Consider the following 15,352-nt stretch of genomic DNA (forward strand, 5'->3'; position numbering starts at 1 on the left):
GTAGATGTCCTTGGCCTCGAATTTGCAGACCTCTAGCAAGACCTTCCTCACGAACAGGTCCCGTGAGAAGGGAGTCCCCTTGCTGAGGTCCTTCACACTGGCTCGCAGGATATTGCGAATACCCTGTCCTCCCGCACCAGTTGCTGCTGCCATTGTGACTGGATGAGGTGTTAGGTTGGTTACCCAACCAGCATGGATCCACCTCTAAGCCAGCAACTGACAGACTCCTCGTCACAGACGCGACCTCCAATGTGGATCCATGATCCACGACCCTTGTCCCGATAGGACCGCCAGAACTGTTCTGATAAGAACAGACAGTCTCTTTTACTCAAGTATCAACAGATACTACACTTGATCCGTTCTGGGAGAACCGCCTTTTTGAGCACGGTCTCTCCCCTGCCAGGTAAGAACAGAAACTTCACTTGATTTAAGCGAAAAGACGGAGAGTCGACCCCGACCCCCACCTGACTTAGATGAAACGCAAGCCTGCACACAATGCAGCACCACCGTTGCCAAGACTGTTGTATAGCTAGTGACCTATGATCCGGGCATGTGCAGTCAGAATACCGAACTCGCTTATTTGATTTGATATGAGTTCTCCTTATAATCTTTTATAGTAACAGCAGGAAAAAACCCGGAATTAGAAAGTCCAATTTGCATTAATTTCCATCGACATTTGGCCAAACCGCCATCTATTCAAATTTTGTTTGTTGAGATTATGCATGCTCCAATTTCACTATGTCTTAAACAATAATAGTGGCAACATAGACTGTATTAAAATATTGGAAGAATATTATGATACATTTTATAAATTTTACAAGAGAAAGAAGAATATTATAATGAATTTTATAAATTTTATAAAAGAAAGAAAAGTATTATGGCAGACTATTTTGCAATCTGATAGGAGCGAAAAGCAGCAGTTATGTCAGACGTTCTTCCTGTTTTAAAAAGTATTTAGGAAACCGATCCATTATTCTGTCCACTAATGTAATTATATTGATAATGTTAGATGTGAAAGTATTCCTTGCAGATCTGACATTTATAAGGTGAATTGAACAACTCACACAACTGTTTTCCATATGCTTACCGCATATGGAAAGCAGTTATGTGAATTTCCTATTGGAGGTAAGAGAAAAAAAACAGTAAAAGTCAGTTTGCACGCAGGGCTAATCTGGAACAACAATTCAGATGACGAGAAGATTATCTGTTTCTGTGATTTTGGTTGAGATATAAATATTGGTTGGGTGGGAATGCATAATGGCTATGTTTAATAGAGGCATGAGAGAGGAGCTGGCCAAAGTTGATTGGAAGGGGACCCTAGCCGGAATGACAGTGGAGCAGTAATGGCAGGAGTTTCTGGGAATAATCTGGAAGATGCAGGATCTTTTCATCTCAAAGAGGAACAAACCTACTTAGGGGAGAAGGAGGCAACCATGGCTGACAAAGGAAGTCAAAAATAGCATAAAACCGAAAGAGAGGGCATATAATATAGCAAAGATTAGTGGGAAGTAGGGGGATTGGGAAGCTTTTAAAAGCCAACAGAAGATAACTGGACCACTGGAAAATGACACTGGAGAAGTAGTAATGGGAAACTAAGAAATGGCAGATGAACTGAATATGGTTTTTGCATCAGTCTTCACAGTGGAAGACCTCAGCAATGTTCCAGAAATTCAAGAATCATGGGGCAAAAGCCAGTGCAGTCACTATTACAGAGGAGAAGATGTTTGGGAAGCAGAAAGGTCTAAATGTAGATAGGTCACCTGTACCTGATGGACCACACCCCAGGACTCTGAAAGAGGTAGCTGTTGATATTGTAGAGGCAATAGTAGTGATCTTTCATGAATCTCTAGAATTAGGAAATGCGGAAAGCAGAAAGGGGTGGAGATCGGAAGATGTGGCCAGTAGTGGGATCCCGTTGGAGGTGGCAAAAATGTTGGAGGATTATATGCAGCATTTAATCCTCCAACATTTTCGCCACCTCCAACAGGATCCCAATACTGGCCACCTTCCCATCTCCACCTCTTTCTGCTTTCCACAGAGACCGTTCCCTCTGAAACTCCCTGGTCAACTCGTCCCTCTCCACCCAAACCACCCCCTCCCCAGGGTACTTTCCCCTGCAACCGCAGGAGATGCAACACCTATCCCTTTACCTCCCCCCTCGACTCCGTTCAAGGACCCAAACCATCTAACCAGGCGAGGCAGAGGTTCACTTGCACCTCCTCCAACCTCATCTACTGTAGCCGCTGTTTCAGGTGTCAACTTTTCTATATCGCGAGACCAAGCGCAGGCTTGGCGATTGTTTCACTGAACACCTCTGTTCAGTTCGTCTTAACCTACCTGATCTCCCGGTGGCTCAGCACTTCAACTCCCCCTCCCATTCCCAATATGACCTTTCAGCCCTGGGCCTCCTCCATTATCAGAGCGATGCCCAGCACAAATTGGAGGAACCCCACCTCATATTTTGCTTGGGTAGTTTACATCCCAGCGGTATGAACATTGACTTCTCTAACTTCAGATAGCCCTTGCTTTCTCTCTCCATCTCCTTCCCCTTCCCAGTTCTCCCACTAGTCTTACTGTTTCCGACTACATTCTATCTTTGTCCGGTCCCCCTCCCCTGACATTAGTCTGAGGAAGGGTCTTGACCCGAAAAGCCCATTCCTTCTCTCCAGAGCTGCTGCCTCACCTTCTGAGTTACTCCAGTATTTTGTGTCTACCTACAAAGGAAATTATAGGCTGGTTAGTTTGACTTCTGTGGTGGGTAAAATGTTAGAGTCCATTATTACATATGAGGTTTTGGGTGCTTGTAAGTTGATAAAATAGGCCAAAGTCAGCATGTTAAGGGAGATCTTGCCTGACGAATCTGTTGGAGTTTTTTAAGGAGGTAACAAACAGGATAGACAAAGGAGATTTGGTGGATGTAATTTACTTGCATTTTCAGAAGGCCTTTGATAAGGTAATTAGGAACTAAACAAGTTAGGAGCCCTTGGTATTAGAGGCAAGCCACAAGCATGGATAGAAAATTTATGGTCTAGCAGAAGGCAGAGAGTGGGAATTAAGAGGCCTTTTTCTGGTTGGCGGCCAGTGGTGTTCCAAGGGATCGATGTTGGGTCCACTACGTTTAATGGTGTATGTTAATGATCTGGATGAGGGAATTGAAGGCTTTGTAGCCAGGTTTGCGGATGATACAAAGATTGGTGGAGGGGCAGGTGATGTCAGGGAGCAGAAGCAGGGAGTCGGCAGAAGGACTTGGACAGGTTGGGAGAGTGGGCAAAGAAATTACAAACGGGAAAACACATTGCAAAGTGTACAGTCATGTACTTTTGTAGAAGGAATAAAGGCATAGATTACTTTCTAAATGTGGAGAGGATTCAGATATCGGAGAGGCAAAGGGACTTGGGAGTGCTGGTGAAGGATTCCCGAAAGGTTAATCTGCAGGTTGAGTCAGTAGTAAGGAAGGCAAATGCCATGTTAGCATTCATTTCGAGGAGACCAGAATATAAAAGCAAGGATGTAATGCTGAGGCTTTATCAGGCATTTAGAATGTTGTGAGCAAATTTGGGCTTCATATCTGAAGGATGTGCTGGGTTTGTAGAGGGTCCAGAGGAGGTTTACGAGAATGATCCTGGGGATGATTGGATTAACTTATGAGGAGCATTTCAAGGCTCTGGGCTTGTACTCGCTAGAGTTTAGAAGGATGAGTGGGGATCTCATTGAAACCTACCAGATAATGAAAGGCCTGGATAAAGCGGACGTGGAATGGATGTTTCCAGTAATGGAAGAGTCTAGAACCAGAGGGAACAGCCTCAGAATAAAAGGATGCACCTTCAAAATGGAGATGAAGCTAATCAAATAGTTTTGTGAGCCCAGAGGCCGGTGGTGGAGATCTGATGGAATCCATTGCCATACTTGATTTGGGGAGCCCATATGACAAATGGGTATCCTTTTTGGTGTTATTATGATTGTTTCCATCTATATTTGGTGCCTACGGCTCTGTGCAGGTTACCTTCAGATTATAAGATTTTTTGCAATTGTCATTTGTCAATGTACAGTACAGAGACACCACGAAATGCATTTAGCTCTATATTTGGTGCCACTCTTGAATGTTTAATTCCCAGGTTTGGTCCAGTGGAATACACCCTGAAGCTGGACATAAATAAATGGTTAAAGAAATTATATTTGTAATCACCATGATCTAGTCACAAGATCATAAACCATGATGAGGTTATTTTAAAAATCTGTGCAAGGTCACCAGTTCAAAGCCTCAGTGCCCAAGAATTTGCAATTTACTCAAGAAGATATGGCCATAGTGTGCATGCAAGAATCTTACGACATTATATTTTTGAACTGTACTAAATCTAAAACCATTTGTCTGTTCAGTGGTGTGAAGCTGTCTCACATTAATGACTGTTACAATTTTAGTTAAGCATATGTTAGAGCAATTTACAAGGTGGCAAGGTCTTGCAGTGGTTAACACTGTAGTTTCACAGCTCTGGAGACCCAAGGTTGATCCCGACATTGGGTGCTGGCTGTGTGGACTTTGTACATTCTCCCTATGACCATGCGGTGCTCCGATTTTTCTCCCATGTGCCACAAGACTTGTGGTTATGTGGGCTAATTACCCACTGTTAATTGCTCTTGCTGTAGATGGGTAGCAGGAGTGGAGGGGATTGTTGATGGGGATGTGAGAGGAAAAGTTGGTATGTAGTTGGTGACTTTCCATGTTGTATGTCTCTGACTCATTTATCCACATCTGTCTGGTGGTATTCCTGGCCCTTCTTCACTTTAAAGAACCCAAAAGCCAAAGTGCATATGTAGATATCCATCCAATCAATGGCAGTGGTCAACACAGGCTTGTTTAGTTTAGAGATGTAGCGAGGAAACAGGCTCTTCGACCCTCCGGCTCCCCACCGACCGCGATCCCCATACATTAATACCTATTCTACACACACTAGGAGCAATTTACATTTTTACCAAAGCCAATTAATCTACAAACCTGTACGTCTTTGGAGTGTGAGAGGACACCGGAGCATCCAGGGAAAACTCGTAGTTAGGATCGAACCTGGGTATCTGGCGCTGGAAGGTAGCAACTCAACCGCTGTGCCACTGTGCTGCTTGTGTTTGTTTACTGTTTCTACCCAGGAGCTAGAAGACATTGAGTTTTACCGAATTTTGAGAGTTTCAAATAGATGAAAGTTAATGATGTGAGCAGATGCTTTCTGACTGTGCAGCAATTGGTTCTCTTCCTGGCCTAAAATGAGAACATTTTTGTGGAAACAGAAACCATTTATAGTGCATAACCCACCCGGAATTGACAGAAGGTCCAAAGCAATGTGTTTTTACAAGATAATAATTTTACAGAGAAGTTTATAATTAGTTGATGACTCTTGCAATGCCTAATTTGTCAATATCATGTCATGCAGCGCTGTTTTGTTTTAATTAGTTAAAAGATGTACATTTGTAAAACTGCTTTACACCATTAATGTATTCTTATTCTTGCTCCTGATTATTCAGGATTCGGTTTAATTTTGCTCTTTGAGAATACTAGCAAAATATATAGCAAGTTGCTATTATTGGAATCTATTTGGCTCGAAAAATTGGTTTGAATTTTTGTGCTTCAGGACCAGAAATTATTTATGCACAGTAGTTCTGAGGAGGATGAAAGGGTATCATCAGCAGAGCGACCCAAAAGACACTCCAGAACATTACTGCTATCTTCACCAAAGAAACTCAAGACTTTATCAGATAATCATCTGATCAACAATGATGAAGGTATTTCAAGAAAGAAAAACATTATTTCAAGATTAAAGCCTGGATCTTTCTACCCTTTTGGTGTTAACAAAGAATAGAACATAGAAAATAGTAGCAGCAGGTCATTCAGTCCTTTATAGCCTGCTCTGCCATTCAGTGCGGTCATAGATTAAAGCTCGTTATGCCGTTTATATATTTTTGAGGAAATAGTAAGTGATAGAAAATTCAACAGATTTATTACCCTGAAATGAAAATAAAAATCTTTGGCCTCTCAGTGCTGAAGGTTTTAGTCTGCATCCCAAGACTCAACTAAGGCTTCTAGATTCTCACTATAAGTCTTACCACCAACTCTTGAAATATTCTTGTGAATCTTCACTGCGATAATATTAAGGCAAATTATAGACCTTTCTGTTTTAGTTGAGGAGACCAAATCTGTTCCCACTGCTCCAGGTGCGGTCTCACTAAGGCCCTATGTAATTTGAATATACAGTGGCTTGCAAAAGTATTCATACCCCTTGAACTTTTCCACATTTTGTCACGTTACAACCACAAACGTAAATGTATTTTATTGGGATTTTATGTGATAGACCAACACAAAGTGGCGCATAATTGTGAAATGGAAGGAAAATGATACATGGTTTTCACATTTTTTTACAAATAAAAAACTGAGAAGTGTGGCGTGCAAAAGTATTCAGCCCCCTTTACTCTGACACCTTTAAATAAAATCCAGTGCAACCAATTGCCTTCAGAAGTCACCTAATTAGTAAATAGAGTCCACTTGTGTGTAATCTAATCTCAGTATAAATACAGCTGTTCTGTGAAGGCTCAGAGGTTTGTTAGAGAACATTAGTGAACAAACAGCATCATGAAGCCCAAGGAACACACCAGACAGGTCAAGGATGAAGTTTAAAGCAGGGTTAGGTTATAAAAAATTATCCCAAGCTTTGAACATCTCACGGAGCACTGTTCAATCCATCATCCGAAAATGGAAAGAGTATGGCACAACTGCAAACCTACCAAGACATGGCCGTCCACCTAAACTGACAGGCCGGGCAAAGAGAGCATTGATCAGAGAAGCAGCCAAGAGGCCCATGGTAACTCTGGAGGAGCTGCAGAAATCCATAGCTCAGGGGGGAGAATCTGTCCACAGGACAACTATTAGTCGTACACTCCACAAATCGGGCCTTTATGGAAGAGTGGCAAGAAGAAAGCCATTGTTGAAAAAAAGCCATAAGAAGTCCCGTTTGCAGTTTGCCACAAGCCATGTGGGGGACACAGCAAACATGTGGAGGAAGGTGCTCTGGTCAGAAGAGACCAAAATTGAAGTTTTTGGCCTAAATGCAAAACGCTATGTGTGGCGGAAAACTAACACTGTACATCACCCTGAACACACCATCCCCACTGTGAAACATGGTGGTGGCAGCATCATGCTGTGGGGATGTTTTTCTTCAGCAGGGACAGAGAAGCTGGTCAGAGTTGATGGGAAGATGGATGGAGCCAAATACAGGGCAATCTTGGAAGAAAACCTGTTAGAGTCTGCAAAAGACTTGAGACTGGGGCAGAGGTTCACCTTCCAGCAGGACAATGACCTTAAACATACAACCAGAGCTACAATGGAATGGTTTAGATCAAAGCATATTCATGTGTTAGAATGGCCCAGTCAAAGTCCAGACCTAAATCCAATTGAGAATCTCTGGCAAGACTTGAAAATTGCTGTTCACAGACGCTCTCCATCCAATCTGACTGAGCTTGAGCTATTTTGCAAAGAAGAATGGGCAAAAATGTCAGTCTCTAGATGTGCAAAGCTGGTAGAGACATACCCCAAAAGACTTGCAGCTGTAATTGCAGCCAAAGGTGGTTTTACAAAGGGGCTGAATACTTTTGCACGCCACACTTTTCAGTTTTTTATTTGTAAAAAAATTTTGAAAACCATGTATAATTTTCCTTCCACTTCACAATTATGCACCACTTTGTGTTGGTCTATCACATAAAATACATTTACGTTTGTGGTTGTAACGTGACAAAATGTGTAAAAGTTCAAGGGGTATGAAAACGTTTGCAAGCCACTGTAGATAGCGATTGTATTTCCTGATAATTGAAATACACCAATATCATCAAATTAACCCCGCTGTAGCACTATAATATTGTGAATGAGTGCAACTTTACTATGTTTAAACTAATCAGAACTCAAACAATATTAAACAAATTACAGGAAGTTTGCAAACTCGGATGAATGGAGGAATGAAGGATGTTTTATAGGTGGGAACTAATGGGAATGTGGAAGGATTTGAAAATGATTTTTTTTTTTTAATTGTGGATTTGCCAGGGCAGAAACCTAAGTCAATGAGCTCAGCAGTGAGTTAATATGTCAGGCATCCATGTTTAGTACGGTCTCACGTTTATGGACTGTGCAAAGTGAAAGTTGGCCTTCCTCCTGATGTTGGTAGTTCAGCTCCTCCAAAGTGTAAGCAACAGGTCAAATAGAACAGTGGAGAGTTCAAGTGGTGATGGTGACATAGAGGTGTTGATACAAGTCTGGAATCTGATGGTTGTGATATAAGGATTGTCATATACGTGAGAAATAGGTTGGGGAGAGCAAGTCTAGACCCTAATGAGTCTAGACCCTGCTGCAGGAAATAGTGTGGGAAGAAACCTTTGAGATGAATTTCAGATCTCTAGTTTTTTAGAAATGAAGGATACTAGTTATTGTCAAAATTTGCTGCTTGCAGTCAAGATATCTCCAGCAAAAGGAGATATTACTGATTTCAGTATTATAGCAGCATTTGTGGAGACGGAGAGACTTTTCAGGTTAATGATCTTTCATCACAGAGGTGTTACTGAACTGATTCCAGTATTAACTACCAATTTTATACTGTGATTGGTTGTTTTCCGGGTATACCCCAGCCTCTCGAGCTAACTCATCTGATGTGACTTTAGTCACCTTTTACAAGTAGTAGTGGTGTATCTGCATATATTTCTGCAACTGCCTTCAATTCCACACATCCAACAATTATAATCCACATTTGTTGCTCCGTTCCAAATACTTTGGCAGATTTTTCACTTGCTGTCTTTGTTCCAGATTCTTGTGGCACAGGAAATCTATTTTCAAGATTGAAGCTTCATGTACCAGCGCAAAGGATTATTTGCCATCTTCTCTGTATGCTTCCTGTGTATCATTAACCACATAGTTGTTTTTTTGAAAAAAAACCTGCTGCATACAGCCTTTTTGTGTTATAATCTTTAACCACATCCCTTAATCAAAGGAACAATGTGCAACGCTTTACTTTCCAAGCTTGCCAGAACCAAGTCATTCAATGTTACATATCTCCCAACCCAATTTTTATTGGCTTTTCCCTGTTTATGTCATCCTTCTTATGTGCAAATCAAGGGATGGTATAATGATTATACTACTGCAATGATAATTTGGAAATTAAAATGCCAGCACATTCATGGTGGATTTATATTTGAAAATTAAAAAAATGTCCTTAATGATGTTTCTATTGGTGTAAAAGCAAACTGGTTCACTTATATCTTTTAAAGAAATAAACTTCCGTTACTACCTCTGACTACAGACCTATAGGAAAATGGTTGATTATCAGCTGCTCCCTGAAACAGTTGTAACATTGCATGACAACAATAAACAGGACGCACCGCTCTGAATTAACTTCAAATTCTGATATGTGTAGGAAGGAACTGCAGATGCTGGTTTAAACCGAAGATAGACATAAAATGATGGAGTAACTCAGCGGGACAAACAGAATCTCTAGCGAGAAGGAATGGGTGGCGTTTCGGGGCGAGACCCTTCGTCAGACTGAGCTGAAGAAGGGTCTCAAGCCGAAACGTCACAAATTCCTTCTCTCCAGTCTGTCTGTGCCGCTGAGTTACTTCAGCATTTTGTGCCTATCTTCAAATTCTGATATGACAGAGGTGCTCCAAGTTTTAAAAGAAACCCTGCAAAGTCAGCAACTTCTTGGTGTGTATCAGAATTGAGATTAAAAACCTAATTTACATCTCAGTCTTGTCTATTAACACCGTAAGAATAGACCTACTATTATGGTGACACAGTATTATAGAAATGAAAGGAAGTGGTCTTGGGAAAAGTAAACTTGCATTTCATGTCAGTCAACAGGTATGGGCAGTCATCTAACGTTACCTGACAGTTGATGAATAGCGAGTCATGTTGAGCACCACATGAGAGAAATATTAATACAGGGTAGTAGCAAAGGCAGGAAATATATGCTAGGTAGAGACCTCTGAGTCATTCTATAACTGAATTGGCATAGCTGGCAGACTGGACTTAGAACAGATATTTTGGGAAACAACACATGGTGGAAAAACTCCAATCTACAACCTCAGTCTAGCCAATCTATTTTTGGATTATATCAATATCACTACAGTCATTGTGAAGATGAATTCTTGATTTCTTATTGAAACTACCTCCTTTCTCTGTTCATTCAGTGTAATGTGAATCGCAAATATCTTATTTCCCTGTAAAGCTGCAGCAAGTAAGAATTTAATTGTTCTGGTTCAAATCCGGTACATGTGACAAATAAACATTCTTCACTCACTGGGAACCAAAACAAGAATATAATCTTGTATGTCAAAAATAAATTAAAATCATTCTGCAAACCTCACCATTTTCTTTTTGCCTGGGCAATTGTATACTGTTGTCTTTAACTTTATTATCCTGCAGCTGGACTTTTATTTTTGAATTTAAATGTCGAAATTAATTGAATTTATTGATTTTGTGATTATCATAAAACGTATGACTTTAATTCCTATGTACAAAGGCAGATTTTCTCTATGGGGCTAAAAGCCCTGCAAGGCAATTGTATTCCTTATTACACAGCACTGGGCTCCAGATTTGATTTGTGCTTTGAGAAATGTTACTCAATTTAAATTGTTGAATGTTGCTTTGCCACTCCTGAGTGTTAATCAGAAATTGTATGGGAGGTTTAGGGTTGGTGGTGGTAGATGCTTGCAGGAGAACTTTCCATCCCCTAACATTGCAATCAAATGACCTAATGGCGCTCACTAATTTGCAAAGGAAACCAAACCTTTAGGTGAAGTTCATGCCTGTATCTCATTTACGGGATTAGTGCCAGTTACTTGTAAGAGGACATAAAAGATGCTTAAATTAAGAAATGGTGATTACAATTAATGACGTTAAAATTAAATGTACATGGAATAGAAACATCTGCAGCTGCTGGTGAACTGAAATAAAAATGAAAATGTTGGAAACCCTCATAAGGTCGGGTAACATTTGCGGAAAGAGAAGCAGAGTAAGCATTTCAGATCTGTACTTCTGTCCACAGATGTAAGTGGAAATCTTTGTGATGAACAGTGGAAATATTTTGCTTTGATTTTCAGGTGTCAGCTAAACAGTTATTGAAGTTGATTGCAATTAAATATACCCTGATTGATAGTTTGCTTTTCATCACGGTAACATCAGAAATGTTTCGGACTTACTAACTGTATACACTTGTAACTTTATAGGAGTCTCAACAAACAAGAGCAGCTTTGATTACAGAAAAAGTCATCATATCCCTTCTGGAAACATTCTTGAATGTCCTTTGTTCTCTCAACAAGCACAACAAGAAACAGATAAACAGGAAAATAAAATAAATAATGAAAATGGAAATATACAAAACAAATTGATTCAAGATGACAATCATAAGCAACCAATGTTAAAATTACACAGAATCTGCGTTGGTGATGAGCAAGAGGATTGCTGTTATCTTTTGGATGCCACAAAAGAAGGAAATATAGGTCGTTTTCTTAATGTAAGTAACCAATAATTACAGGAAATAGAAACTGACACATTTGTCTGCTGAACATCTTTGTAAATTGTATGAATTTTCCATTACTGTAGAAGTGGGTGTGGTGTACTATAACTAAAATGGGAAAGGCAATGAGCTGTGAACACAAATGGAAGAAACATCATATTCCTTCACTTGAAAAGTGCTGTTTAATTACACAAAATGTAAAAAAAAATCAAACAGCAGATACTAAAAAAAATGTAAATCTAAGAAGATGTTGGTAACACTCAGCAAATCAGGCAGCATTTGTAGAGAGAGAAACAGTTAAAGTTTCAGGTGGAAGGCCCTTTGTCAGAACTGGAGAAAGAGAAAAAAGGTAGCTTCAAACTGTGGGAGGGGGGGGGTCAAAGTTTATTTCTTAAAAAGCAGATAGCAACAAAATTGTTAAAGGTAAACCATGGCAATCTTTAATTGATTCGTCAGACAGGAGTGGCAAGATCCACAATGAGCACAAACGTTGCTCATTGCTTCTTGGGCTCCACTCACAGAACAAAGGAAAGTTAGCACAATTATACATTTTTCTTATCAGTAAAACATTCCTACCAAGTCTGAATATGGCATGACTGAAAGATTCTATAGCCTTTCAGAATATAGGAAAAGCTGGGTCCAAATCAAGCTCATCCAATAACAAGTTCTTACTTATCTCTGGAGCGTCAGCTATTTTTTCAATCTAGGCTTCTTTATGGCCTTGAAAGAAGCACATGTTATTACTGCAGGATTCCATCTTGATTTCTTTATTAAAAAGATAACCTGTCCTCCATATTGTGTTCAATATAATTTACTAATTCATTCGGACTTGGCACCGAGCCATAATTTTGTTCTACTAGATCATGCTTTTGGAGAAGAACAACTCCATTTTGTAAACTATATTTGACTATTAGCTCTTTCAGGGGTGACATGAAATATCTTCAATTACATTTTTTTCTATTTTGCTTGTCCTGGTTTGTGTAATCTGATCCTTATTTTCTGTCCTTGTTTGCAGCATAGCTGTGATCCAAATCTAATGGTACAAAATGTTTTTGTCGATACTCATGATAAGAATTTTCCATGGGTGGCTTTTTTTACCAATAGGTAAGTAGGTATTAACAGGCACTTATTTGATAAATATATTAATAACAGTTTTTTAAAAATAATTTCAGAAAACAGCTGACACATGGCTTTAATTCATTAATTACTCACCAATATTGAACGACTTATTTTATAAGAATAATCTAAAGCCATCAAACTTTGTACCATATTTAATCATGTGTTTGACTCTTGCTCTCAATTACAATGGTTTGAAAGCTGTCTTAATGAGGAAGGCCACCTCTTCCTTTATTGAGAGACTCATTGTGTGTGCCTGTTTTTGTTAGGTATATTAAAGCAGGATCAGAGTTGACATGGGACTACAATTACTCGGTGGGAACCATACCCGAAGAAGAAATTCCATGTCTTTGTGGATCCATCAAATGCAGGAACATTATAGTGTGATACCTCCAGTTTAATCGTTGCAAGGTTGGGAAATGAGGATATAATTCTTTAAATATATCTTAATTAACTCTAATATGAATTGTAAATGACTAATGTGTCAGTAAAACTGCAGCAACTAAGAAATTAATTATCCATGTTCATATCTGGTACATGTGACAAATAAATACTCTTGCCTCACTGGGAACCAAAATAAGAACATCATCTTATACATTGGAAGTAAATTTAAGTGATCCTGCAAACTTCACCATTTGATTACATTTTGGCTGGACAATTAATTGCAATACTTTATTTTTTTAATTTGAATGTTGAATTTATGTATTTTGTGATTATCATAAGACTTGTGTAACTTTATTTACTCTGTACAAAATGATAGATTTTATCTGTGGGACTAAAGGCCCTGTAATATAATAGTACCCGGTTTTACACAGTAGTGGGCTCCAGATTTGATTCATGATTTGAGATATATTACCTGATTTAAATTGCTGAAGGTTGCTTTGCTACTCAGTGTTATTCAGAAACTCCTTGCGGTTGGGGGTGATGGTAGGAGTGATAGATCCCGGGGGAGATGTGTCAACTCCCTACCCTGATGTCAAATAACCTAGTGGCAGTCACTAGTTTTAAAGGAAAGCCAAGCTATTGGTGAAGTATGTACCTGTTTCTCATTTATGGGATCAGTATCAGTGATTTGGAAGAGGAAGAGAAAAGATGAACGAATAAAGAAAACGTCATTAAAACGAATGAAGTTAAATTAAATGTGCATGGAAAACTAAAAAACTGAAGATGCTGGTAATCTGAAATAAAAATATAAAATGCTGGAAATCCTCAGTAGGTCAGGCAACATCTGTGGAAAGGGAAACAGAGTAGGTATTTTGAGTCAAAATCTTCACAGATGTAAATGGAAATTTAAAAAAAAACTGTTGGCAACATTTTCTGTTTAAATTTAATGCATGCTAGACCAAGTGTGGCCCGTTGTGTCCCTATCACACAAGAGGCCAGTTCCCCAGCCAACGCAATATTCCACCACTCACCCATAGCCCCCACGGGAGGCCTGGTCCCCCAACACAGCCCGTTCCCCAACGCAATATTCCACCACTCACGCGTTCCCCCAACGCAAGCCTTTCCCCCAACGCAATATTCCACCACTCACCCATAGTTCCCAACTGCGCAGGGGCGGCTCATTTCCCTTATTTCCCAGCACTCCTTCCCCCTCCTCTTCACCCTCCCTCTTTTTAAACTTAAAAAAATTGACTTTTCATTGTAAAAAAACCAATTGCACTTGCTGCCAGGACTCGGTGTCCTGTGATTTGCAACATTGTAACGGGCAAGGCCAGCAAGTGCAATTGAATTTTTTACAGTGAAAAGTTAAGTCGGCTGTTTATGTAAATGAGATCCCATTGTGACGTCATAGTTGCTAACTGCCACTGTAACTTCTCAATCAAGACTTTGTAAAGTTAAAAATGTGAATAACTTGTAAAATATACCATCAATATGAACAAATCTTGATACACCACACCACAGGAAGATTGTAAGTAAGGTGGTCCAAAAATTGTAGCGCTATCGTGTACTGTTTTGGCACAATTTCAGGATCACATACGCAGACATCCACACATGCACGCAGACAGAATCACACACATAGAAACAAACAAGCTGAGAGTTTTAGTTATGTATATGTATAGAGAGAGCGAGAGAGAGTGTTTATTCTTACATGCTTGACACTTGACTGTAACGGCTTTTCAAGCAAATGTGGGGTCATCAATGCACTGTGAATCATCTTCTGCATTTGTTTGGCTACTTTATGGGTTTTGCCTCATTTATGATCTTGGGAGAGTTGTGAAAATATGTTTGTGTCTCTGCTATAAGATGACTGCTGTATTATTTTTACTTTGGTTTTGAGTTAACAGCTTGAAAACCAAATAAAACTTAACAACAAACAACCCGATCTTGAAATAAGTTATTCCAAACGATGATTCCATATTTGTGAATACTTGATGCCTCATTTTGATTGTATAATGTTCAATGAAATCATATCAATTAAACATTTTATACCAGTAGTTTTAAAATTATTTAAAGGCTCATTTCTGTCACCAGTTTGAATTAACTGGATTAACCAGGATATCTTGTCTCCCTAAATTACATTGTGTTATTTTGTTTATTATAATATCCACAACACTGAATATTGATACTTAAAAATGTTTAATGTTAAGTTGTATTCAATCCAATTTTGTGTTCTGAATTTTATTTTTATACTAGACCCAAGTGCGGACTCATTGGGCTCGCTTCTCCCAACGCAATATTCCACCAAACTGTGCATGCGC

General features: G+C 39.4%; 1 protein-coding gene across 1 annotated transcript in view; it reads left to right on the plus strand.

Annotated features, from left to right (window-relative positions):
* Positions 1-15,352, plus strand: part of LOC129702836 (histone-lysine N-methyltransferase SETDB2-like) — a 69,147-nt gene extending 53,795 nt beyond the window's left edge. The window contains exons 21-24 of the mRNA XM_055644863.1: positions 5,619-5,769; positions 11,245-11,531; positions 12,550-12,638; positions 12,920-15,352. Of these exons, the coding sequence (XP_055500838.1) occupies positions 5,619-5,769; positions 11,245-11,531; positions 12,550-12,638; positions 12,920-13,037 (645 nt within the window). The 3' untranslated portion in view covers positions 13,038-15,352. The remainder of the gene's footprint in view (positions 1-5,618; positions 5,770-11,244; positions 11,532-12,549; positions 12,639-12,919) is intronic.

This window comes from Leucoraja erinacea, chromosome 13, assembly GCF_028641065.1.
Source record: "Leucoraja erinacea ecotype New England chromosome 13, Leri_hhj_1, whole genome shotgun sequence".
NCBI classification, from domain to species: Eukaryota; Metazoa; Chordata; class Chondrichthyes; order Rajiformes; family Rajidae; genus Leucoraja; species Leucoraja erinaceus.